The 27,285-nt window shown below is 39.6% G+C and overlaps 1 protein-coding gene across 1 annotated transcript in view; it reads left to right on the top strand.

The window, feature by feature from the left end:
- Nucleotides 1-1,256: 1,256 nt before the first annotated feature.
- Nucleotides 1,257-27,285, top strand: part of LOC113931939 (kinesin-like protein KIF28P) — a 50,355-nt gene continuing 24,326 nt past the window's right edge. The window contains exons 1-7 of the mRNA XM_027610194.1: nt 1,257-1,334; nt 1,445-1,639; nt 6,010-6,213; nt 8,142-8,177; nt 13,672-13,896; nt 23,016-23,170; nt 26,683-26,794. Coding sequence (XP_027465995.1) covers nt 1,332-1,334; nt 1,445-1,639; nt 6,010-6,213; nt 8,142-8,177; nt 13,672-13,896; nt 23,016-23,170; nt 26,683-26,794 — 930 coding nt within the window. The 5' untranslated portion in view covers nt 1,257-1,331. The remainder of the gene's footprint in view (nt 1,335-1,444; nt 1,640-6,009; nt 6,214-8,141; nt 8,178-13,671; nt 13,897-23,015; nt 23,171-26,682; nt 26,795-27,285) is intronic.

Here is a 27,285-nt window from a genome sequence, read left to right as displayed (position 1 = left end):
CGTGGAGGGACAGTCTCTCTAGGCCCCAGGATGTCAATGCATTATCAAATATAGAAAATAGAAAACATGATTAATACAATCATTTTCAGATGTTAAACCAACCTTACATCCTTGGGATAAATCCCATTCGGTCAGGGTGGATAATTCTTTTTACATGTTGCTGGATTTGGTTTGCTAATAATTTATTGAGAATTCTTGCATCCATATTCATAAGAGATATTGGTCTGCATTTCCATTTTCTTGTGATGTCTTTGTCTGGATTTGGCATCAGGGTAACACTGCCTTCATAAAAGCAGGTTTGAGTAGTCCCTCTTCTATTTTTTGGCAGAGTTTATGAAGAATTGGTATTCTTTAAATTTTAGGTAGAATCAGCATTCAAACCAAACCAAACCCTCTAGGCTTTTTCTTTTTCTTTTCTTTTTTTATCTACTTCAATCTTTTCACTTGTTATAGGTCTATTCAGATTGTCTATTTCTTGAGTCAGTTTCAGGAGTTCTGTATCTAAGACTTTGCCCATTTAATCTAAATTATCTAATTTATTGGTACCCAACTGTCCATCATCTCCATTATAATCCTTTTATTTCTCTAATCATGGTCCCTGGGTCCGGGGGCAGGGACAGCGCAAGCTGCTTCTTGTTTTAGAATCCCAGCACTTGGTGAGTGTGGAAGAGCAGCCTGAGATCCTCTCAGCTTATCTGCCCTGGCATGGACACCCCTCCCCCCCCCGCCCCAGGGGCTGGAGCAAGCACGGCCAGCAGCCTAGTATTCTCAGCGGGATGCACCCCAAGTAGAGAGAGCCTCCACTGCATGCGTGGGCACTGGGTAAAAGAAGGAATCCCACCTCTCACCAAGTCTCTCCCAGGAGATGAAGGTAGGATGTGAAATGCTGGAATCTGGGGAGAGAGGCAGCCTTGCGGTGTTGGCTGCAGCAGTCTGGAGTAGAGTCTCCACCTGACTGAGTGGGCAGGAGAGAGGAAGGGAATGGTCTTGCTTCAAATACCAGACTCGACTTTCTAAACAACTGTGGTACTTTTCCTTGAAGAGATGTTTTGTCATTGGCTGTCTGCCCAGAGGACCTTTTCCAGAGTCCTGAAATGGTTGGTTGTTTTTCCATTTTCATTTTTTTCATGAATAATTTTCACCAGTTTCCCTGGGGAGCGAAACAAGGAAGTTCTCTGTTGCTATAGTTACTGCTATTAGCATAGCTGGGTGTTAGGCTATTCTCAGAAAACTAACATTGCTACAGACAAGACTTTCAACAATTCTGAGGGGGATAAGAGCCGCTGCTTGTCATAACAGCTGCTAAGAATAACAGAGAACAAAATGAATAAATGGTAAGTGCCTGACTTAATTTTTTATGAGGTATGTCTCAAGACTTGCAAAATAACTTGGATGACAAAGGAAAACTACAATGATTAACTCTGAATTTGTAATTTGACTATAGAGAGAGAAGACTTCTGGGAGCAAATGTGTGATTTCGATGCATTCCAGGACCACCACAACCATACGAGACCCCAAGAATCCAGAACATAGGAAGACATTTACTTTTGACCTGGCATATTGGTCTCACGATGGATTTCAAAAGGATCAAGATGGTGTGTTTATTTCAGCTGATCCTAGCAGTCAATTTGCAAGCCAGGTAAATTGCTTTAAAACACAACTTGAAAGGAAAGGTGTTTTGTTGTTTTTTTTTTTAATGAAGTGTTAACAGTAGAACAGTACAATTTTTTAATGCAAGCATGCTATGATATATACTTCCATTTGAGAGTTTGCTTTTAAATGTATTCCTTTTTCATGTTAAACATGAGGTCCCAAAGTACAGCTATTGCCTAAATAATTTTTAGGAACTCAAATCAATTGATTTGCCAATATACTGCCATATTTTGAAAAAGAAGTGTCAGTCAAATCAATTATATTTTGCCTCTCTGAAATAAGCAAAATTTGTGACACACACAGCCTTTGAGAACTCTTGTTTTATCAAGTATTTGTCACGTGCCAAGCATTATTCCATCTTAAAGTTGCCTACAACTTGGTATGGGGGGACAGGCAAGTAAGTGCATTCAGAAATGTTCCATGTTCTGGGATAAGAATACAGGAAATGATGAAGTACAGTGGAGAGAAGGTCGTTGCAATCTGGACAAAGCTCATTAAGTTTCTTGGATCTGGGTGTGTATAGTTTCAATAAAATTTGGAAAAATTGCAATCATCATTTCTTCAAATATCTTTTGCCCGTTCCCCATCTTATTCCCTCTGTGATTCCAACCAAGCTTGTCCCACAGGTCACTGAGGTTCTGTTCATTTCCCCCAAAACTTTTCTCTCTATTCTTCTTGTCTGCCTATTTGTCTTCCAAACTCAGCTGAAAACTTACAGCTTTTATTAAACCACTCCTAAAAATACCCCCTGTCAAATAGTTCTGACTTCACAAACTCACTAAAAGGATCTCACGGACCCTGGAATGCATTTTGAGAACCACCGTCCCAGAGTAATCAATTTAAAAAATCAAACAAGGGCCCCTGGGTGGCTCAGTTGGTTAAGCGACTGCCTTTGGCTCAGGTCATGATCCTGGAGTCCCGGGATCAAGTCCCGCATTGGGCTCCCTGCTCAGCGGGGAGTCTGCTTCTCCCTCTGACCCTCTTCCCTCTCGTGCTCTCTCTTTCTCATTCTCTCTCTCTCAAATAAATAAAATCTTAAAAAAAAAATAAAAAATCAAACAAAATTGTAACTCATCAGTCAATTGTGGGGAAATGGGATTAGGAAGCACTCAATCCAAAGCACAGCAGGAAAAGATGGGAGAAGTAGAATACAAATAGTGAGCTGGTAAATTTCATGTCAGCCACGTCAGTTAGTACAGCAAATGTAAATAGACGTGCCAAGTACAAGTCAGAAATGATCAGATATCATCGGAAAAGCATGACCCAACTCTGTCTGTCTAGGAAACCCAATTTAAATATGGACACTACCATGTAAACCCTATGAAAAAAAAAAAACTACAGAGGCCATATTTACATCACATAAAGTAGACTTCAGCACGAGAAACATTCCATAATGATAATTTATTAAGGAAACATACCATCCTAAATGAGATAATAATAGAACTTCAAAGTACATGAAGCAGAAACTGCTAGAAATTGAGGAAGAAATAGACAGATCTACAACTGTCATTAGTGATTTCATCACTCCTCTCTGAGTAATGGATAGAGCAAATAATCAGTACTATACAGAAGACTAGATCCACACCATCAGCCTAACTGACCACTGTGTAATAGAGAACACTTTTGCTACCCACCACCCAACCACAGCACAACACATCCTTTATATGTGAACATGAAACTTCCATTACGATAGACCATATTCCAGGTCATAAAACTAGTCTCAATAATGTGAGATAACTGAAATCATACAAAGTATGTTCTCTGACCACCAAACTAGAAAGAAATGAAAGATCTTAGGAAAATCCACAAATATTTAGAAAATAACAGACTTCTAAATAATCCATAGGTCAAGGAATAAACCATAAACAAAATTAGTAAATACTTTGAATAAGAAATTTAGGGGAGCCTGGGCAGCTCAGTTGGTGAAGCGCCTGCCTTTGGCTTGGGTCATGATCTCAGGGTCCTGGGATTGAGCCCCGCCTCAGGCTCCCTGCTCAACGGGGAGTCTGCTTCTCCCTCTCCCTCTCCCCGCCCCCATACTCTCTCTCTCTCAAATAAATAAATAAAATCTTAAAAACAAAAATTTAAAAATTTACCAAAATTTGTGGGCCACAGCTAAAGGTGAGGCTTAGAGAAATTATATAGCATTAAGTTATTAGAGAAGCACAGTCTCAAGTCAACATTCTAGTCTTCCACCTAAGAATTTAGAAAAAGAAGAGCAAATTAAACACAAAGCAAGCAGAGGAAGAAATAAAGAACAGTAATTAATGCAAAATAGTAAAATAATAGGAAAATCAATGAAACTCAAGCTAAATTCTTTCAAAAGATTAATGAAATTGTACCTCTAGCCAAACCAATCAGGAAAAAAAGATACAAAGTACCAAAATGAGAAATGAGCCATCATGGCAGAATTTATAAACATTTAAAAAAAACAAAAAAACGATAAATAAATAAATCAATAAATAAGGAAAATAAATAAAATAAATAAAATAAAATAAATAAGGGAAAAATTTTATGAAAAATTTATTGCTGATACATTCAATAGGTTAGATGAAATGACACAGCTATTGAAGGTCACACCAAAACAGAGATAATTTAAGTAGCCCAAAAGAAGGTGAATTTATAGTTAAAAACCTTCTCACAAAGAAAACTCTAGGCCCAGATGCCTTTGCTGTGAATTCTACCAAAGGAAGAAATAATGAGAATTCTTTAAAAAAAAAAAATCTTAGAGCTGAAAGAAGAAGGAACATTCATTTTTTGAGGCCAATATTACACCAAAACCAGCCAAAGATTACAAAAACACTACAGACCAATATCCATCATGAACATAGACAAAAAAATTAACAAAATTTCAGCAAATAGATTCCAACAATATATTTTAAAAACAATAAATTTCTATCAAGTGGGACTTTTCCTGGGAATGTAAGATTGGTTTAAGATTTGAATATCTATGAAATTCATCATATGATCAGAATCTGGGGGGGCATATATGGTCAGAAAAAGCATGTGACAAAATTCAACACCCAATCAAAATTAAAACTCTCAGCAAACTCAAAAGATGACCTGAAATACATGGGTGAGATCATATTTGATAGTGAAAGGCTGAATGTGTTCCCCCCAAGACTGGGAACAAGGTAAGAAGGGCCAATCTCACCATCTCTATACAACATTTACTGCAGGTCCTAGCCAGGGCAAGAAGGTAATTAATAGAAAATGAATGATATGCAGATTAAAAAAAGAATAAGTAAAACTGTTTGTACATGACATCATTATCTATGTAAAAAGTATGGGAAAAGTATGGTCATGATGTTTTCAGAAACCAGGGGTCAAATTCTGTATTTTAGGCCTGAAGTTCCCCTAACCCTTGTAGTATAATAATTTCTATTCCTTTCTTATGAGAAATGAACAGTAAGATTGGCTACTGTCTGTTGTCCATATATAAATCATACTATGTTGATATGTGCATCTTTCCCAGAAGTAAAAATTATACAGATGATACAAATGTACCTATTACAGGGATGCCTGGGTGGCTCAGTCAGTTAGGCGTCTGCCTTCGGCTCAGGTCATGATCCCAGGGTCCTGGGATCGAGCCCTGCATCAGGGTCCCTGCTCGGTGGGGAGTCTGCTTCTCCCTCTCCCTCTGCCCCTCCCCCCACTTGTGCTCTCTCTTTGAAATAAATAAAATCTTTTTAAAAAAACAAAAATAAATGTACCTGTTTCAATGGAGGGATCACGTAAAACTTACCTACTATTTTATTGATATTAGAGACCAGAGAAGAATGTCTTCAGATAAGAGAATATTGCTGGCTTTGACCATGACCCAGATACTGAAAGAGCCAGACCACATCCTCTCTTTCAAGTAGTTGCAGGCACAGGCATCTGTGTCTCCCACTTAAAAGGGGGGTGGGCGCGGTGAACATGTACGTGTGCATATTGTAGAAACGCTCCAGAACCGCTGGGTCTTGTGGCAAAAAAAAAAAAAAAAAAGTTCACCAGCAGAGGACTAAAATTAGTTTGGGCATTTGACTGATCTCTAACCCCTGACACCTTGAAATTGTTTCTATTTGCTGAATATTAAAGACTGAGCCAGGCTAGGTTTGGGCCAGGCTGTGAGATGCACGGATTTGCTTATGGGATACCAGCTAGTTGAAGATCCATGGTGATCAGTGTCTTCCAAATTGCCAACTTCCTTTTTGGTCTCCAGCTTTATTCCACTGGTTCTAAGTATCAGAGTTTTCTATCAAATAGGTCGTATGATACTAATTAAGCAATTGGTCAAAACCAGACTATTTATTATGTGTTAAGGGTATTGTGGAAAGCATGTGCTGAATGCAGTGTCTGTGATCTTCTTTCCAGAAGGATGTTTTCCACGATCTCGGCAGGGGGATTCTGGACAGCGCTTGGCAAGGCTATAATGCCACCCTCCTAGCCTATGGCCAAACTGGCTCTGGAAAAAGCTATTCCATGGTTGGGTTTGGTGCAAACAAGGGTATTATTCCAAATGTGTGCGAGGAGCTCTTTCAAGCAATTGAGAAGCAGGAGGGAAATGAAGAATACCAGGTATGCGTTATCCGAAATCCCTTCTTCCAGGAATTCCTTTTTTTCATTTTGGAAACTCCTGGCTCCAAATGATCAGCATCTCTCTTTCAGGATAATGTTAATTTTCCATACCAAAATCTTCTCAGGATTGCAAAATCAAGTCGCTGCTAACTAGAATGCTGACATTTTCTGGTTCTATGGAGGCAAACCCAAAGGCGCTTCAGATGTTTAGGCGCTTCAGGCATTTAAGCAGATGTCTTAAAGCTAACCACTCATGAGGGACTCTCGTTGAGGCTGATAGAACAAGAGCCTCACTGACTTGCCAATGGCTTCCTTTACTCCCCTCTTCTGCCAAGGCTGTGGGTGTGTGCTCGTTTTCATTTCTTTCTTTCTTTATTTTTTTAAAGTAGGCTCCACGCCTGTGGAGCCCAGTGTGGGGCTCGATCCTGAGACGGAGACCTGAGCTGAGCTAAAGAGTTGGATGCTTCACTGACTGAGCCACCCAGACACCCCGTGGCATCCTGTTTTTTCATGGAGAGCATTCTTTCTCTTTCCAAAGCAATGAGTTATAGGACTTTAAAGAACGTCTCTTCTACTCCATGCATCATCTGCTTTCTCAGAGTTCCTTTTTTCTACTGTTTGTTTGATCTCTCATATTGGAGGCTTTCCTTGTCTGCTAATCTTAGACCATTGGTTTAAAACATGTGACACTCAAGCTCGTTGGAAGCTCTGGGGACATGGGAGGTGACTGGGAAGACCCACCACTGGGAGATGAAACCCACAAGCCCGCCTTCTCATGGGTGGCAGTGGCAAATATCAGTATCTTAGGGCCTTTTCTCTATGCTAGAGCCATTCCAATTCCTCCAGCCTCCCACATACAGGGTGTCGGCTTGTCCAGAAATATTCCAGAAGGAATACACAGTATGATAAAGATCAGTCTTTTTCTCTACATATGTTCAGATTGGGAGTGAGTAATAAAGAATAACCTTTTTCTGTTGCCAAGCAAGACCGAAATACAAACACACAGGGTTGTGTATATGTTTTTAATTTATATTAAGAATTTCTTCCATATCATTAAAATTATGTGAGAATCATTTATTGCATGTGAATTAGCATTACTATATTTTTATTTATTTTTATTTTTTATTTTATTTATTTATTTATTTTTGGCAATACAATGACACCCTGTTTATTTGTCAGAGAAAGAACATGTTTTGGCAAGTCTTGGAAATTAAATCCACTCCAGAATAGAATACTAGAAAACAGCTTCTTAATTTAATACATAATTTGAATATAAAGAGCTTTAAAATGCGTCCATGTTAATGACCGCAAAATAAATAAGACAAAATTTGACAAAATTATAAGAGAAAAATGACAAATCTAAAATAATGTTTTTTAACACAACTCTCAGTGATTAAGAAATCAGGCAAATTTTTAGCAAGAATATAGATGATATAAGCAATGTAATAAACTTAATCTAGTAAACACATATAAAATCCATACCCAATAATTAGGGAATGCATATTCTTTTCAAGCCCAATTGAAACATTTAGAAAAATTGACGATACACTAGACCACAAAGCAAGGTTCAAGAAATACTAAAGAGTCTATATCATATAGACCAAATTTTCCGACTAGCATTACTGTATTTTTAAAAGATTTTATTTATTTATTTAAGAGAGAGAGAGCACAAGCAGGGTGAGGGGCAGAGGGAGAGGGAGACTCCCCGTGAGCAGGGAGCCAGACGCAGGGCTTGATCCCAGGACCCTGGGATCATGACCTGAACCAAAGGCGGATGCTTCACCGACTGAGCCGCCCAGGCGCCCCAAGCATTACTATATTCAATATTAGCTTCTCCCTTTGTTGGAAATTTATGTTGTTCCTATATGACTTTTTTCCCCAAAGATGAGGTTCCAGAGAATATTAACTTTATGTTCTTTTCTATACAGGTTACGTTCAGTATGCTGGAAATTTACAATGAGCAGGTAACAGTGACTGTATTCTCTGACACACACCTGAGGGACTCTGCAGCCAGTCTCCCCCTCCCCCACCCTACAGCTGGAGTGCCAACTCCGTAGCCCACCATGGGCTGCAGCCCTGTCCCACCTCTCTGGCTCCACTTCCTGCCCCTTTAACTCCACACACTCTCTGCTTCCGCCACATAAATGTCTTCCTCTCTGGAACATGTTATTCTTCCCCACATCTACCCTTCTCTGCCCTTCCAGGGTCCGCTCCCCTTCCCATCCAGTTGACTTCAGTCAGCATGTGGGGCAGAGGAGTGGCAAACTGTTTTCAAAGGGCCAGATGGTTTGTGCTGCAACTATTCACCTCCCCCCCAGCACAGTGGAATACGGGGCAGTCGGGGGCGGAGGGGAGGGGTTCCAATGGGGCACAGTTCTTGGACACTGAAACTTGAATTTCACATAATTTTTGATGTGGGGCTGAGAGTCAGTGGTCAAGAGAGAATTCTTGAGATGCTTTCGGTGCAAAGAGGTGCTTTTGTTAGAGCAAGGCGACAGGACTCTTGGGCAGAAAAAGCTGCCCCAGGGTTACGAGGAGTGGCTGATTATGGACTTCTGTTAGCGGGGGTTTAGGGACAGGTAAGTCTCTAAGGAATTTGTGCATGTTAGAAGCAAGGCCTCCAGGACGTTGGATGTGTTAAGGTTGCTTAAATCTTTAAAGATACATCAACATTAAGGCGGCCATGATTTCCTTGCGGAACGCCACACTTTGCAACTTAGGCTGCAAGTTGTAAGGAAATTTAATGTCAGCTGCATTTCTCTTGCCTTTGTTCTTCTCATCAATTTTCACATGTCACAAAATATTTTTTTAAGAGTTTATTTATTTGTCAGAGAGAGAAAGAGAGAGAGCTCATGAGCAGGGGGAGAGGCAGAGGGAGAAGCAGACTCCACGCTGAGCGAACAGCCCCACGTGGGACTTGATCCCAGGACCCTGGGATCATGACCTGAGCCAAAGGCAGACGTTTAACTGACTGAGCCACCCAGGCATCCCCAAAATATTTTTCTTTTGATTTTTTTCAGTCACTTAAAAATGTGGAAAACATTCTTATGTCAAGGATCCTACAAAAACAGGTGGCCGGCTGAACTTAGCGCCCACACCATGGTTTGCCTGTCCCTGGGGTGGTTGGAAAGAGCATGATCTCAGACCCCACCTCTCTCATTGAGTAGCCATGTGACTTTGGAAAATCACTTTATCTCAGAGCTCAGTTTTCTCATTTATAGAGAATTTAAAATAAGACACCACACATTGAGGTGCACTGTTTTAAATTTCTAACACAGAGCTTAGAAAACACCAGATATTCATTGCCCTTTCCCCCTGAATTGATCATATTATACTGTGAAATTTTATTTACGTATTTGCGTCTCCAGAACAGATCATGTCCTTGTGAACATCTTTCAATATGAAGTATCCTCTCAATACTCAGTGCACTTGTAGATTTAGAATGGGTGCTCCTGAATATTTACTGAGTGGATGAATTGACAAAGGCATCTAAAACTGTAAGTTTCTTATAGGAGACCATATCCTAATAGTTTTTGTGTAACCCCAAGCACTATCCAAAGCCTTGCACTTAATCATTCCTAAATATTAAAGGAATTAATCTGTCAGTGTTTTTCTCTTTATATTAGAGAAAGAAAATATCCATTTTGTTTCTTACACTCTTTCATGAGTCATTTATTACCATTGAAGGTTGATAGTAAATTCAATGGGTTCTTTTTTTTTTTAAAGATTTTAAATTCCAATTAGTTAACATGTTAGTTTCAGGTATACAATATAGTGATTCAACACTTCCCTACATCACCCGGTGCTCATCACGACAGGTGCACTCCTTAATGTCCATCACCTGATTCACCCATCTCCCCACCCCCACCCACCTCCCCTCTGGTGACCAGCAGTTTGTTCTCTAGAGTTTAAGAGTCTGTTTCTTTGTTTCTCTCTCTCTATTTTCCCTTTGCTCATCTGTTTTGTTTCTTAAGTTCCACATGAGTGAAATCATATGGTATTTGTCCTTCTCTGAATGGCTACTTCACTTAGCATAATACTTTCTAGCTCCATCCATGTCATTGCAAATGGCAAGATTTCATTCTTTTTTATGGCTGAGTAATGTTTCATTGTGTATATATTCATACACCACTTCTTCTTTACCCAATCATCAGTCGGTGGACACTTGGGTTTTCCACATTTTGGCTATTGTAGATAACGCTGCTATAAACATTGGGGTGCATGTATCCCTTTGTATTAATTTTTTGTATTCTTTGGGTTAAATACCCAGTGGTGCAATTGTTGGATCATAGGGTAGTTCTATTTTTAACTTTTTGAGGAACCTCCATACTGCCCTCCATAGTGGGGGGTAAGAGGGCTCCCCTTTCTCCACTTCCTCATCAACATCTGTTGTTTTTTGTGTTTTTGATTTTAGCCATTCTGACAGGTGTGAGGTGATATCTCATTGTGGTTTTTATTTGCACTTCCTTGATGATGAGTGCTGTTGAGCATCTTTTCATGTGTCTGTTGGCCATCTGCATGTCTTCTTTGGAGAACTGTTTGTTCATGTCTTCTGCCCTTTTTAAATTTGGATCATTCGTTTTTTGGGGTGTTGAGTTTTATCAGTTCTTTATATATTTTGGATACTAACCCTTTTAAATATCTTCTCCCATTCAGTAGGTTGCCTTTTAATTTTATTGATTGTTTCCTTTGCTGTGCAGAAGCTTTTTATTTTGATGAAGTCCCAGTAATGTCTTTTTGCTTTTGTTTCCCTTCCCTCAGGAGACATATCTGGAAAGAAGTTATTATGGCCTATGTCAAAGAGGTTATTGCCTGTGTTCTCCTCTAGGACTTTTATGGTTTCCTGTCTCACGTTTATGTCTTTAATCCATTTTGAATTTATTTTTGTGTATTGTGTAAGAAAGTGGTCCAGTGTCATTCTTCTGCATATCGCTGTCCAATTTTCCCAACACCATTTGTTGAAGAGACTGTCTTTTTCCCATTGGATATTCTTTCCTACTTTGTCAAAGATTAATTGACCATATAGTTGTGGGTTCCAAATGGGTTCTTCTGTTAAGGTCACTAATCAAGTTTCTATTTCTTTCAAGTTGCTAAGGCTTGGAAGACAGTGTGACTCCTTTATTTTGTACCAATGACTTTGGGAGGACAATTAAATTCTGGTGGGCATCTCACTGTGGTCTCCCTTCTGAAATCTGCTTATGATGATAGTCTGTATGGAATTCTGTTTCCTCATCTCTAAAATAAGAACACTGGACATCCTGGGGTGGCTCAGTTGGTTAAGCGTCTGCCTTGGGCTCAGGTCATGATCCCAGGGTTCTGGGATCGAGCCCCGTGTAGGGCTCCCTGCTCATCTGAGGATGAGTTAATCCTTGGACTTAATTCCTGCCATGGAGGAGTCTAGTGGGAGCTACAACACCCTCTCCAGACAGTGATGTATGACATGTGTGCCATGAATGGTGAAGAGCAAGAGGCAGAGAGGACGGAATACATGACTACCTGGGATGTTTGGCAGTAATGTTCAATGCTGGACTTAGACTGGACCTTGAAAAATGTGTAGGAGTTTGGTGAGGCAGCTGGAGTGTTGGGGGCACAGACGGGCACTTTAGGCAGGATTCGTTTTAACCAGTCCAAAAATACATGAAAGTGCATGGCATTTAAAGGAACAGTCAGTACCCTGTGTAGCCAGAGTTGGATACATGGTGGGGGTCTGCCAGAAGTAAAGGGACTTTGTCCCAGAGGCAGTAGAGAATCCGTGGAGGGTTTTATAGGGAAATCCCTATAGATTGGGATTCTAGAAGAGTTCTCTAGCAGCAGAGTGAAGTTGGATTTGAAGGTGTGTCAAAAAGAGGCAGAGTTAGGAGATTCTCAGGAAAGCCCAGGTGAGTGAAGGTCTTGTGACAATCACCAATTTTGATCTCCAGGCACAACATGGAGGGTCCCAGCACCAGGATCCACTCTTGTCTCTGGACGCCCATACTTCCACTCCACCCAGATAAATCTACTTAGCTTTTTTCTAATAAGCCTTACTCAGTCCTATCTTCAGCCTCAGATGCCCCTTCCAACAATCTGTATGTTAGAGGAAAGGCTTCCTAGCTACACCAGAAGTGGTCTCTGTTTTGATGTCTCCTTATCTCTGTCACCTTATGTCCACTGTCTTAGTTTGGCTTGCCCAAACTTCAATCTGTGATCTTGCCTTGGCTCTAGGACGAAAAGCTGTAGAATACCAGAGCTGGGGGAGATCTCGGAGATAATTTAATCCACCCCTACCATTATGAATACTGGGAAAGTAAGAGATTTTCCAAAGCACTCCCAGGTTAGAGGCAGAACCAGGACGGAGAACCCAGGTCTTCAGGCTCCCAGTCCAGACATCTCTGCACCATATAACACCGGCCACCCCTCTGGGGCCTCTGGCTCTACCAGAATCCCACAGTAGGACCTAGTTGGCCTTGTCAGAGGTGGCTTTTCTTGGATGAGAGGCAACATGGGCTTTTACCCAAAGCCATGGTTTAGGTGTGACATCTCACAAATCTCCAATAATAAGATCCAAAGAATCACCCATATTCTCCTGTTAGGTTTGACTGTAGCAAATACTGTTTGGATTGAATTAGTTTCCATTGGAAGTAGAGAGTTCAGGGTGGTGGCTTTTGTGGGCACATGATCTCACCTAGGCAGACCATGCTTTCTGCTTACATTAGGTACTTAGAAAGTTACTATCTACTATTTATTTTTATTTTCATTTATCACTATTCTCGGTAAAATAAGACAGATTACAAAATTACTTTGTAATAGAGAATTTGTGATAATTCAGAGAGGGGCTAGGATAGTGTATTTTTATATTATCCACAAAGGAATTGCTAATCAAATAAAATAATTAATAAGATTTCTAGGCAAATGTTTGTCAATAAGAGAGTAAAAGTTTCAAGCACAAATGTTTTAGAAGCACCTGTTAAAAGCCAGACACCTGTGCATACCTACTCCAATATTTTATCCTGCTGCAGAAGCAGATCTGCAGCATCCTACATGTGATGTATTAAACATTATTTGTTAGCCTAACTCTGGTTACCCTGTTCTGTCAAAAATCATTCACTGAGTGCCTCTTCTATGATGGGAACTGTGTCAGGATCTACTAGTAAAAAGCCCTGGTCCCACCCAAAGGGAGTTCACAGGCTGGTTGAAGCGCTCTAGGTACTAGAAAATACTAGAACTGAGTTTTTATTTACTTGTTGTCACTTATTACAACAGGTTTCCCTCCTGTTTGCCATTCCCCTATTTCTTATTTACCTAAATAGTGAGCTTGTCCGGTGCCTATAGAAATTTAACATTTATTCATTCATCTAATAAGTTTTTATTGAACACTTAATATATTCTAGGCAGAAGTGTAGGTGTTAGGTGTAACAGTGAAGTAAATAGAAATCTCTGCCTTCCTGAAGTTTACATTATTTATTCTTTTTTCCACAGATAAGAGACTTGCTATCTAGAACCAAGAAACCTGGGGGACTAAAAGTAAGAGAAGATCAACAGCTGGGCTTTTATGTGGATGGCCTGAAGTCAGTGCCCTGTGAGAACTATGCACAGATAGAAAGGCTGATGGAACAAGGGACAAAAATAAGGACCACAGCATCGACCAACATGAACGCCAGCAGCAGCCGGTCTCATATGGTTATCACCATTCAGTTCAAGCAGGTGAGACTCGTGGGAAGGCTGCGGTCCCAGTTTCCCACTAAGTGTGATCCATGGGAAGGGTTCCCAGTGGCATGAGTTGGTGAGTACTATGGAATCCTTTCAGATTTGACCTATGGATTAAGGTGGCTACTTCCAACCATGGGCTATGGGGTCAGAAACAGAACAAAGTGAGGCACTTTCTCTTTTTCTACCTCCCCACATCCCTGCTCCACCCAGGCTCCCCAGGATGATGATGACCAGCTTTCAGATCCATGAGCCTAGAGAACCACCAGATACTGAACTACCTTTCCAATACTTGGAAGTAGCAAGATAAGGTCTTTGAAACTAGCTAATCCATGTAACTCTCCACTAACTAGAATTTTTGAAAAAACTGAGCACATTTTTCTCCTCCATACTTCTTGGTAGATATCAGAGAATAAACTCTAGATCATCATCAGTTTGATTCTAAATAGTTATTTACAAAGCCTGGGTAAGCATTACAGTTAACTATGATTTCACCATCTCTGTTGCCTAAGCCACATCCCTAGTAATAGAAAGAATGGTGAAAATGAAGATTACCCTGCTCTAACCAGGAATAGTGGGAAAACACTGGACTATATCTAACTCTGCTTACCAGCTTTGAAACTTCGGGAAATAACTTACTCCTCCTTAGTCTCAGTTTCCTATTCTGTAAAATGAGACAAATAGCTATCCTGCAGGAGTGCTGGGAAGCTTAAAGAAGGACCTGCATTTTAAAGAACTTTGAAGGATGACTGGGAAGATGGCAGAGAAGGCTCTGAGTTCACCTCCTTCCGCAGACACACAGAGACCACTATGCATAATCCAACTCACTCTGGAAACGACCTGAAGACTGGCAGAACAGCTCTTCCACAGCTAAAGACATAAAAAGAAACCCACAATGAGAAGGGTAGGAGGGGCAGAGGTCTAGATGGAAACCAAACCCCAGGCAGAGCGACCCTCAAGCAAGAAGGATATCATAGGCACCAAGGTATTTCTTGAGGAGCCAGGGTATCAAGCTTTACATCAGGCACCCCCTGCCCTGGAGACCTGCATCAGAAAGACAAGCCTTATAACATTGGGCTTTGAAAATCAGCAGACTCAACTCTGGGAGAGGTGGAGGGCTATAAGAAATTGACAGTCCACTCCTAAAGGGCCAGCACACTACATCACGCACTGTGAGACCCAGTACAGAAACAGTAGTTTAAAAGTGCCTGGGTTATACATGAAGAAGATATAGTGACTAATTTTAGGGCATGTGCCAAAGGATCAGAGATATGTAGGAGCTCTTGTAGGAACAAAGAGTTCTGGAAGGTGCTATTTTTCTTGACCTTCTTCTGCCTAGCTGGTCAGTCCTTGTGGGAGCCAGTTCTGACATTCTCCATCCACCTTCTTAACACTGTTTGCCCTGCCTGGTGTTTCGCTGTGGACATGCCTCACCCACCCACCCCTGAAGGCACCCCTTCAAAGAGACTCCTTCCCCAAGGAGGAGGGGAGCCAGCCTTGACCACCAGCACACCTGTAGCAGCTACAGTCGGGCCTCTCAGCAAGCTGTCTTGGGGGCCAGCTCTGCCCATCAGCACACCCACAGCAGGTGCAGCCAGTCACACAGGGGGTGCACACAGCCCACACAATAGATATCCCTGAAGCACCTGGTTCTGATGACCAGGGGGATTGTGCTGCTGGGCTCCCCATAGAATGCCTTCTACACAAGGCCACTACTGTCAGGACCAGGAGATACAGTTAACCTACCTAGTACACAGAAAGAAATGAAGGGTCAGACAAAATCAGGAGACAGGAAAATATGTTCCAAACAAAAGAACAAGACAAAATATCAGTAAAAGAACTAAACAAAATGGAAATAAGCAATCTGCCTGATAGAGTTCCAAGTGAGACAGGTGCTCCACAGACTAGAGAGAAGAATGGATGAGCTCAGTGAGAACTTCAACAAAGAGATAGAGATATAAAAAGAACCAATCATAGCTAAGTAATTTGCATTATCAGGGTCCCAGAAAGAGAGAGAGAGAGAGAGAAAGGGGCAGAAAATGTATTTCAAGAAATAATACCTGAAAACTTCCCTAACCTAGGGGGAAAAATAACAGACATCCAGGTCCAGGAATCACAGAGAGCCCCAAAGAAGATGAACCCAAGGGACTCCACACTAAGACACATAATAATTAAAATATTGAAAATTAATAATAAAAGGAGAATCTAAAGGACAGCAATATTAGAAAAGCAAATTGCTATATACAAGGGAAACCCCATAAGGCTATCAGCTTATTTTTCAGCAGAAACTTGACCAGAAAGGAATGCCATGATATATTCAAAGAACAGAAAGGAGAAAACCTACAATGAAGAATTCTCTACCCATTAAGGTTATGACTCAGAATTGAAGGAGAGATAAAGAGTTTCCAAAACAGGGGCGCCTGGGTGGCTCAGGCGGTTAAGCATCTGCCTTCACCTCAGGTCATGATCTCGAGGTCCTGGGATCAAGGCCTGCGTCGGACTCTCTGCTCAGCGGGGAGTCTTCTTCTCCCTCTCCCTCTGCTGCTCCCTGCTGCTTGTGCTCTCTCTCTCTCAAATAAATAAATAAAAAATCTTAAAAAAAAAAAAGTTTCCAGGACAAACAAAATTAAAGGAGATCATTACCACTACATTAGCCTTACAAGAAATGTTAAAGCAGACATAGGGTGACTGAATGGATTAAAAAAACAAAATAAAACAAAACACAAGACCCACGTATATGCTGCCTAGGATTCACTTCAGACATAAAGACACATACAGACTGAAAGGGAAAAGATATTCCATGCAATTGGAGGCAAAAAAAAAAAAATGCTAGGGTAGACAAACTGACTTTAAAACAAAGAGTGTGGGGTGCCAGGGTGGCTCAGTTGGTTAAGTATCTGCCTTGGCTCAGGTCATGATCTCGGGGTCCTGGGATCAAGCCCTGCATCAGGCTCCCTGCTCAGCAGGGAGTCTGCTGCTCCCTCTCCCCCACAACCACCTACATGCTCTCTCTGTCTTTCTCAAATAAATAAAAATCTTAAAAAAAAAAACAAAGACTGTAACAAGAGACAAAGAAGAGCATTACATAATGATAAAGGGATCAATCTAACAAGAGGATATAACAACTATAAATCTCTACGCACCCAATATAGGAGCACCTAAATATATAAAGCCAATATTAAGAGACATAAAGGGAGAAAGTGACAGTAATATAATAATAGAAGGGGACTCTAACACCCCACTCATGTCAGTGGACAGATCATCCAGACAGAAAATCAACAGGGAAATGGTGGCTTTGAATGACACGTGCAACCAGATGGACTTAACAGCTACATTCAGAACATTTCATCCTAAAGCAGCAGAATACACATTTTTCTCAAGTGTACATGGAACATTCTCCAGGATAGGTTTCATGTTAGGCCACCAAACAAACCTCAATAAACATAAGGAGTGTGAAATCATATCAAGCATCTTTTCTGACCACAATGGTATGAAACTAGAAATCAATTACAAGAATAAAACCGGAAAAAAACACAAACAAGTGGATGCTAAACAACAAGCTACTAACCAACCAATGGGCCAACAAAGACACCAGAGAGGAAATAAAATAATACATGGAGACTGGGGCGCCTGGGTGGCTCAGTCAGTGAAGATTTGACTCTTGTTTCAGCTAAGGTCATGATCTCAGGGTCATGAGATCGAGCCCCATGTAGGGCTCTGTGCTCAGCGGGGAGTTTGCATGAGATTCTCTCTCTTCCTCTCCTTCTTTCCTCTCCCCATTCGCACTCCCTTTCTCCCTCCCTCTCTCTCTCAAATAAACAAACAAATAAATACCTTAAAAAATTCATGGAGACAAATGAAAATAGAAACATAATGGTTCAAAATCTTTGGGATGCAGGGCTGCCTGGGTGGCTCAGTTGGTTAAGCGTCTGACTCTTGTTTTTGGCCCAGGTCATGATCTCAGGGTCCTGAGATCAAGCCCCGCATCAGGCTCTGCACTCTCCTGGAAGTCTACTTGTCCTTCTCCCTCTGCTTCTCCCCTGCTCATGCGCACTCTCTCTCTCCCTCTCTCTCTCAAATAAATAAAATCTTTTTAAAAAAATCTTTGGGATGGAGCAAAAGCACTTCTAAGAGGGAAGTTTATAGACACAAGCCTACCTCAAGAAACAAGAAAAATATTAAATAAACAACTTAACCTTATACCTAAAGGAACCAAAAAAAGAAGAACAAAAGCCAAACTTAGTAGAAGGAAGTAAAGATCAAAGTTAAAATAAATGAAATAGAGGCTAAAAAAAAGAAAATATCTATGAAATTAAGAGCTGATTTTTTGAAAAGATAAAAAAATTGATAAGCCTTTAGCCAGACTCATTAAGAAAAAAAGAGAGAATACCCATATACATAAAATCAGAAATTAAAGAGAAGTTCAACAGACATCACAGAAATACAAAGGATCAGGGCACCTGGGTGGCTCAGTCAGTTAAGCATCTGCCTTCAGCTCAGGTCATGTTCCCAGGGTCTTGGGATCAAGTCCCACACTGGGCTCCCTGCTCAGCAGGGAGTCTGCTTCTCTCTCTACTCTTCCCCCTCCTCGTGCTTTCTCTAATAAAAAAAATCTTAAAAAAAAAGAAATACAAAGGATTATAAGAGACAACTACAAAAGATTATGAACCAACAAATTGGACAACCTAGAATAAATTGATAAATTCCTAGAAACATACAATCTTCCAAGTCTGAATCAGGAAGAAATAGAAAATCTGAACAGACCAATTACTAGTAACAAAAGTGAATTGGTAATCAAAGAACTCCCAACAAACAAAAGTACAGGACCAGATGGCTTCCCAGATGAAGTCTACCAAACATTTATTTTTTTTTTTTAAGATTTATTTATTTTAGAGAGAGAGAGAGTGCGTGCATGAGAGCAAGCATGATTTGGGGGAGGGGCAGAGGGAGAGGGAGAGAATCTCAAGCAGACTCTCCTCTGAGCACGGAGCCTTGAGGGGCTTGATCTCACAACCCTGAGTCATGACCTGAGCCGAAATCAAGAGTCAGACACTCAACCGACTGAGCCACCCAGGCATCCCTCTACCAAACATTTAAAGCAGTGTTAATATCCTTTTCAAACTATTCCAAAAATTAGGAGAGGAAAGAAAGCTTCCAAATTCACACTATGAGGCCAGCATTACCCTAATGCAAAAAATAAATAAATAAATAAATAATTACAGATCAATATCCCTGACGAATATAGATGCAAATGTCTTCAACAAACTAAATTCAACAATACGTTAAAAGTATCATTCCCCACAAATCAAGTGGGATTTATTGCAGGGATGCAAGGATGGTTCAATATTTGCAAATCAATCAATGTGATACACCATTAACAAAATGAAGGATAAAAATCATATGATTATTTTAATAGATGCAGAAAAAAGCATTTGACAAAACTTAACATATGTTCACAATGAAAAGTCTCAACAAAGTGGATTTAAGGAGAACAACTCAATGTACATAATAAAGTCCTTATGTGCCAAACCCACAGCTAGCATCATACTCAATGGTGAAAAACTAAAGGTTTTTCCTTTAAGATCAGGAACAAGGCAAGTATGTCCACTCTTGCCACTTTTATTCAACATAGTACTGGAAGTCCTAGCCAAAGGAATCAGGCAATCAGACATGGAAAAGAATAAAATGCATCCAAATAAGTACAAAAGAATTAAAATTTTCATTATTTGTAGGTAAGATGATACTATACATAGAATACTCTAAAGACTACCAAAAAACTATTAGAATTAATAAATGAAATCAATAAAGTTTCAGGATAAAAAATTAATACACAAAAATCTATTTCTATACAATGATAATGAACTAGCAGGAAAAGAAATTAAGAAAACAATTCCATTTACAATTCTATCAGAAAGCATAAAATACCCAGCAATAAATTTAACCAAGGAGGTAAAAGAAATGTCTTCTGAAAACTATAAGACATTGATAAAAGAAATTGAAGAAGACACAAACAAATGGAAGGACATTCCATGCTCATGGATTGGAAGAACAAATATTGTTAAAATGTCTATACTATCCAAAGCGAGCTACAGATTCAATGCAATACCCATCAAGATACCAATACTATTTTTTATAGAACTAATAATCCTAAAATTTATATGGAACCACAGAAGACTCCAAATAGCCAAAGCAATCTTGAGAAAGAGGAATAAAGCTGGAGGAATTGCAAACTATACTACAAAGCTACAGTAATGAAGAGTATGGTACTGGCACAAAAACAGACGCATAGATCAATGGAACAGAATAGAGAGCCCAGAAATAAACCCACACTTTTATGGTCAATTAATCTATAAAAAAAGAAGGCAAGAATATACAATGGGAGAAAAGACAATCTCTTCATTATGTAGTGTTGGGAAAATTGGTCAGCTACATGCAAAATAACGAAACTAAACCACTTTCTAACACCATACACAACAATAAATTCAAGGGGCACCTGGGTGGCTCAGTCGTTAAGCGTCTGCCTTCGGCTCAGGTCATGATGCCAGGGTCTTGGGATCGAGCCCCACATCGAGCCCTGCATCGGGCTCCCTGCTCAGCGGGAAGCCTGCTTCTCCCTCTCCCACTCCCCCTGCTTGTGCTCCCTCTCTCGCTGTGTCTCTCTCTGTCAAATAAATAAATAAAATCTTTAAAAAAATAAATAAATAAATTGAAAATGGATTAAAGACCAAAAATGATAACTGAATCTATAGAAAGAAAAAAGAAAACATAGGCAGTAAATAGATAGTCTTAGCAATATTTTTTTGGATATATCTCCTTAGACAAGGGAAACAGAAGCAAAAATAAACAGTTGGAACTACATCAAAATAAAAAGGTTTTGTACAACAAAGGAACCCATCAACAAAAATGGAAAGGCAACTGACAGAATGGGAGAAGGTATTTGCAAATGACATATCCAATAAGGGGTTAGTATTCAAAATACACAAAGAATTTATACAAATCAACATCAAAATCAAAACAAGGAACAGTCTGATTTAAAAATTGGACGAGCCTCTGAATAGACATTGTTCCAAAGACTGATACACATACATGAAAAGATGCTCAACATCACTCATCACCAGGGAAATGCAAATCAAAACCACAATGAAATATCATCTCCCACCTGTCAGAATGGCGAAAATCAAAAACACAAGAAATAACAAGTGTTGGCGAGGATGTGGAGAAAGGGGAACCCTCGTGCACTGTCGGTGGGAATGCAAACTGGTACAGCCACTGTGGAAAACGGTATGGAGGTTCTTCAAAAAATTAAAAATAGAAATACCATGACAATCCAGTAATTCCATTGCTGAATACTTACCCAAAGAAAATGACAACGCTATTTGAAAAAGATATATGCACCTCTGTATTTATTGCAGCACCATTTACCATAGCCAAGATAGAGAAATAATCTAAGTGTCCACTGATACCATATGGTATATATACTCAATGGAATATTACTTAGCTTTAAAAAAGAATGAAATCTTGCCTTTCAGGACAACATGGATGGACCTAGAGGGTATTAGGCTAAGTGAAATAAGTCAAAAAAAGAAAAATACCATATGACTTCACTTGTATGTGGAATCTTAAAACACAAGACAAATGAACAAACAGACACAAATAGAAAGAGACTCATAGATACAGAAAGCTGGTGGTTGCCAGTGGGGAGGGTTTAGAGGGATGGGTGAAATAGGTGAAGGGGATTAAGATGTATCTACTTCTAGTTAAAAAATAAGTAAGTCACAGGGATGAAAAGTACAGCATAGAGAATACAGTCAGTAATATTGTAATGACATCGTAGGGAGACATTTGGTAACCCCACTCACCACAGGTGAGCATTTTGTAACATATATAATTGTCAAATCACTATGTTGTACACCTGAAACTAATGTAATGTTGCATGTCAACTGTACTTCAATTAAAAGTAAAAAAAAAAAAAAAAATAGGAGCCCCTGGGTAGCTCAGTTGGTTAAGCGTCTGACTCCTGGTTTCGGCTCAGGTCATGATCTCAGGGTCATGAGATCAAGCCACGTGTGGGGCTCCACACTCAGTGGGGAGTCTGCTTGAGATTCTCTCTCTCTCTCTCTCTGCCCCTCCCACCCCGCTCATGTGTGCACGTGCACACTCTCAAATAAATACATCTTTTTTTTTAAAGTAAGAGAATAAAGAACCTTATAAACTTTAAGTACTATTCAGATGATTTTACATTAGTAACATTCATAAACTTTATATATGCTTTGCCCTTTTTTTAACTTGATGTTTTAGAGGCAAGGGAAGAAATCCACTGAAAAAATATGTGTAGAGATCTAGCATTACATTCTGCATATTAGTGTCAGTAATGATATTAACACCTGTTACTGTATGCTGGGCATGGTGAGAACCATTACTTCTCTTATCTGTTACCCTCCTAACACCCCAATAATATGCTGTGATCCCTGTTTTTCAACTAAGACAGTTGCAATTCTGAAAAGCTAGTTCTTACAGTCACGTAACCAGCAAGGGGATCTGTCACATTCTAAAATCTACATTCTTTTCCCCTCCCTGCATGACCACACTGTTCCAAACAGTTCCTTATTTTGCAGATTTCCCAGTATTTTCTACTTAAAACGTTTGATCACAGAAATACTAGAGCAGTAACTGGTATCTAACATACCACTGGAGATAGCTTTGCAAAATTGAGAAGGAACAACTGAGACATTTGGGCCTTATGATGTATTAATGTGAAATGTCATTGTAAAGAAGATGGCCTTTTTTTTTTTGAGAGAGAGAGAGAGGAGAGTGAGCAGGGGTGGAGGGTCAGAGGTAGAGAGAGAGAATCTTAGGCTCCTTCACCAGCAGGTAGTCTGACAGAGGGCTGGATCTCACAACCCTGCGATCATGCCCTGAGCCGAAACCAAGAATCGTGCGCTTAACCGACTGAGCCACCCAGGTGCCCCGAAGGTAGCCTTTTAATTTGTAAATTTTAATATATAATTTTGAGTGTGATGTACAATTAGAAAAAATGTTTTAAAGTGTGAAGTAGATTGATTTCATATGTAGCCTGCTACCACTCTAATCGCATGACTTGTGGCGCTTTCCTATAGGTTTTCCTAGACAGCAACCTCACCAAGCAATCCAGTATTAATTTGGTGGATTTAGCAGGAAGTGAAAGGCAGAAATCTTCAGGATCTGAAGGAGACAGACTGAAGGAAGGATCACGAGTTAACTTAAGTTTAACCAGTTTAGGAAACGTTATCAGGTAAATAATTGGTGCATGGGTATTTATTTCTGCCATAAAAATGACCTCAGAAATTTAAAAAAAAATCAGATTAATCATAGCCCTTGGTTCATGACCCACTCATGAACTCATTGGCTCATACCTGGCCTGCCTATATATTTTATTTTAAACTTATTGCTTTTTAATAAAACTGAAAACACCAGTAAATTCACCACCCAACCCAAGAAATAGTTGGTATTTCTGTGCTATGCCCCCCTTGGAGGTAGCCACCATCTTAAATTTTGCTTATCCCCTCTCTGTCCCTTGCTCCCTTTCTTTTTTCACCCTTTCTTGTTTTATCACTTATGAATATTATTAGTTAGTGGCACTCATTTTTTTTTGAAATGTACAAAAAGGGTAAAATATTATACTATCTTTTTGATCTTGTTCTTTTTTAAGTGATCAAAGTATAAATTATATAAAGTACACAAATCTTAAATTTCAGCTTGGTGAATTTTTATATGTATATATATCTATGTAATTACCACCCAGGTCAAGATACAGAACATTTCCAAAACCCAGAAAGCTCCCTTGTACCCTCTTCCTAGATTTTACACCCACCAAAAGAAGTTGACCTTTGCCACTAAAAATTGGTTTTGCCTAACTAAATGATTATGGCTATGAGACTAAGCCATGTTTCTCATGTAATGTATCAGCTCTTTTTCATTGCTATGTAGGATTCCATTGTAGAAAATATACCACAATTCATTTATCCATTCCCCTATTGATGGACATTTCGTTTGTATCCAGGTTTTGACTATTATGAATAATGTTGCTATGAACGTTCTTGTACATATGCTTTGGAGAAAACAGTTTCTCATTCCCCTCAAGGATACACCCAGGAGTAGAATTGCTGGGATTGGCTTTTTGACCCAACATTATTAACAATATGTATCCATGTTATGTGTGGCTTTGGTTAATTTGCCCTCTGTTCTGTCACTAAACATTGTGTTTATGAGATCCCCTGTTGTAGTAGAAGTTGTTACTTCTTTTTCATTATGATGTAGTGGGAAATTCCATTGTGGGCATATGCCACAATTTATTCATTTGTTCTCCTTTTGGATTGGCATTTTGGTTGTTTCCAGGTTTGGGTTATTTGCTATTATAAACAGTACTATTATGAACATTCTTGTACAAATCACTGGGTATCACTATATTAAAGTTTCTCTTGAGTATAGACAAAGGACTGAAATTGTTGAATTATTTGTAAGGTATATGCAATACCTATTTTTTTTTTTTTTTTTTTTTGGCAGTACCTAACTTTTGACAGTGGGGACAAATTATTTTCCAAGTGTTTGGACCAATTTATACTCCCAGCAGCAATTTATAAAATATCCCATTGATCCACATCTTTTCTAAGGCTTAGTATTGTCACATTTCTTGATATTTACTAATTAAACGGTCTTGCCATGGTCTTGATATTCCTGGTTACTAGAAATTTTGAGCATCTTACCATGGTCTTGATATTCCTGGTTATTAGCAAGTTTGAGTATCATTTGATACATTTACTGGCAATATGTCAGTAAATCTCAAAATACCTGTTGTGTTTTGCCTCTTAGTCTATTCAGTTACTGTCTTTTATTGATTTTTAGGTGTTCTTTACATATTTTGTATTACTCTTTCCTCAGGTATATAATAAATATCTTCTCCCAGCAGGTAGCTTGTCTTTTCACTTTTAGGTATCAATTGATGAGCAGAAATCATGGTAATGGTTTTTGTTTTGCATTTCTTGTGTCTTGTTTAAGGAGAGTAGAGTCCAAAAGTTATCTCCCTACATTTCACTTAATTTCCTATCCATCTGGAGTTGACGTCTGTGCGTAGTGTAAGGTAGGCATTCTTTTCATTATTATTTCCTTACAGATTACCAATTTTTTCCAGTTATACTTGTTGAATAGTCTCTCCTTTCCACAGTGGAGTTTCTGCACTACCTCTGTCATAGACCAAAATTCAATATATTTGACTTTCTAATCTGTTCAACTGGTCAAAGTCTAAATATTATAAATGCTTCCTCTTCCTGATTAATACAAGGATCTCCATCCTACATTTGTAATTGTTGATATGTATGTTACTTCTATTCTTCTTTAACCCCAAAGACATTATTATTTCTATTTTACACAGTGTTCATTTTTTTAAAATTATTTACTCCTTTTTAAACCTCAGAGCTGCTAAGATCAGTTTCCTCCTGGTGGAAGTATATTCTATAGAATTTCCTTCAGTGATCACTTGCTGAATGGCAAAATCTGCTTTTGTTCGGTTGAAATGTGTTTATTTCACCTCATTCTTGAAAGGTAATTTTGCTGGGTATATAATTCCAGATGTGTAGAATTTTCTTTCAGCTCATTACGGTTACAGTCTCCCATTTTCTGCCAGTGGTCTAATTGCTATTTCCTTGAAGATAATCTATCTTCCCCCCTAGCTGCTTTTAAACTCTTTTGTTTTGATTTTCTCCAATTTCATTGTGTTGCATTTGAGTGTGAATTTATTTATTCGGCTTGGAATTCCCTGGCCCCCAAAGCTCTGTAGATTAGTGATTTTCATCAGGGCTGGAAAGTTCTCAGCCATTACTTCTCATGTACTGTCCATGCCCATTTATTTTCTCTCTTCTCTTCTGGAACTTCAGTTAAACCATTTAAATATTCTCACACTGTCCTCCATGATTCTTAACCTTCCTCACTTGTTTCCCACCTTGTGTCTCCAGGCTGCAATCTGGTTAATCTCTTTTGAACTATCTAGTTCACTAATTCCAGTTATAGCAGTGTCTAACTTGCTGTTAAACCTGTCCACTGTATTTTTCATTTCAATTACTGTATTTCTTTCTTTCCAGAAGATCATTTTGTCTCTTTTCCAAACCTGCTAGATTAACCCTATAAATTCCTTGTCACTGTTTGTGATTATAATTTCCCATCGATGGGATTGCCTCCCTCCTCCTCCCTGCTCTGGTCAGTGACAACACCACTGTGTTTGCAGTGCCCTGGAGTTGGGTGGGGATTGGCCCATTCGCTTATTCACACTTTCTCTGGTGCCTTGTCATACAGGGTCCTAACTTTATGGGCTCTTCTGAAGGCAGTAGGAGAGAAAAGCAAGAAGGGGACTTAAACTACTCCCCATCCTGGTCTTTACACCGCTAGCTGGCTGTCCTCTTCCTCAGATTGAACTCTTCTTTATGCACGGATTTACAATAGCCTGCAGGCTCCCTGGGTTTTCCTCACATGATTAAGCGTGTTTGTTCCTCAGATCTAGGCTTCCCTCTGGCTGTCATGGTCTCTCCAGGGTTGAGGGCAGGGAGGGAGCCCGTGGCCCAGGTGGGTAGCCGTCTTGCAGCAGCATCCTCATACAGAAGGTGTCTCCACTAACCGATGTTAGTTAGAGTCATGCCTCAGGTTTATGGGGTCAACGAGGGGATGGGTGGGGTGTTTCTGACTTATTCCCAGGGAGGCAGATTTCTTCTTGACATATTTTTTTATCTGTTGTTTTGTATTTTCTTTTTCATTCAGTGCTCTGGCTGATGCAGCCACGGGGAAGAGAGTCTTGCACGTTCCCTACAGAGATTCTGTTCTGACCAAACTGCTCCAGCCAGCTCTGGGTGGGAACAGCAGAACGACTTTGGTAAAGTGACTCTCTGACAGCATGTGACACGGATTTAGCTGTTGCTGTTGTTGTCGCCGTTACTGTTACAATTATGCTTAGTGTACTATGATGTCACACTTTGCATTTACGTAGCACATTCTTACCTAGCTCATGACTCCTGGAACTCTTTCTATTACAATGTTCAAATATTGTTCGTTTTCGTTTTTTATTTATTCTTTTCTGTAGTTTTCAGGCTCTCTACAAGGAACATTACTATTATTATCAGGAAAAAAACATCTAATTTTTCAAATCACACTGATAAGGTCATACTATTCTAAATCAGGGGTCATTTCAGGGCAAGACTGGAAATCAGTCTGACCATGTGTGAGACACAAGGCAGGTGTTTAACCTGGAGAGGAGCTGAACTGTGTCACCTTAGCAAAGACTCCAGACTCTTACTACTGAAGTTTGCCAAGCGGGTACAATGCAGAATGTGTTAAAATCGGGATTCTCTGCTCTTTGGCTTCAGG

This window comes from Zalophus californianus, chromosome 10 (genome assembly GCF_009762305.2).
Source record: "Zalophus californianus isolate mZalCal1 chromosome 10, mZalCal1.pri.v2, whole genome shotgun sequence".
Taxonomy (NCBI): Eukaryota; Metazoa; Chordata; class Mammalia; order Carnivora; family Otariidae; genus Zalophus; species Zalophus californianus.
The sequence above is the reverse complement of the archived record's forward strand: the minus strand, read 5'-3'. Positions and strand labels throughout refer to the sequence as shown.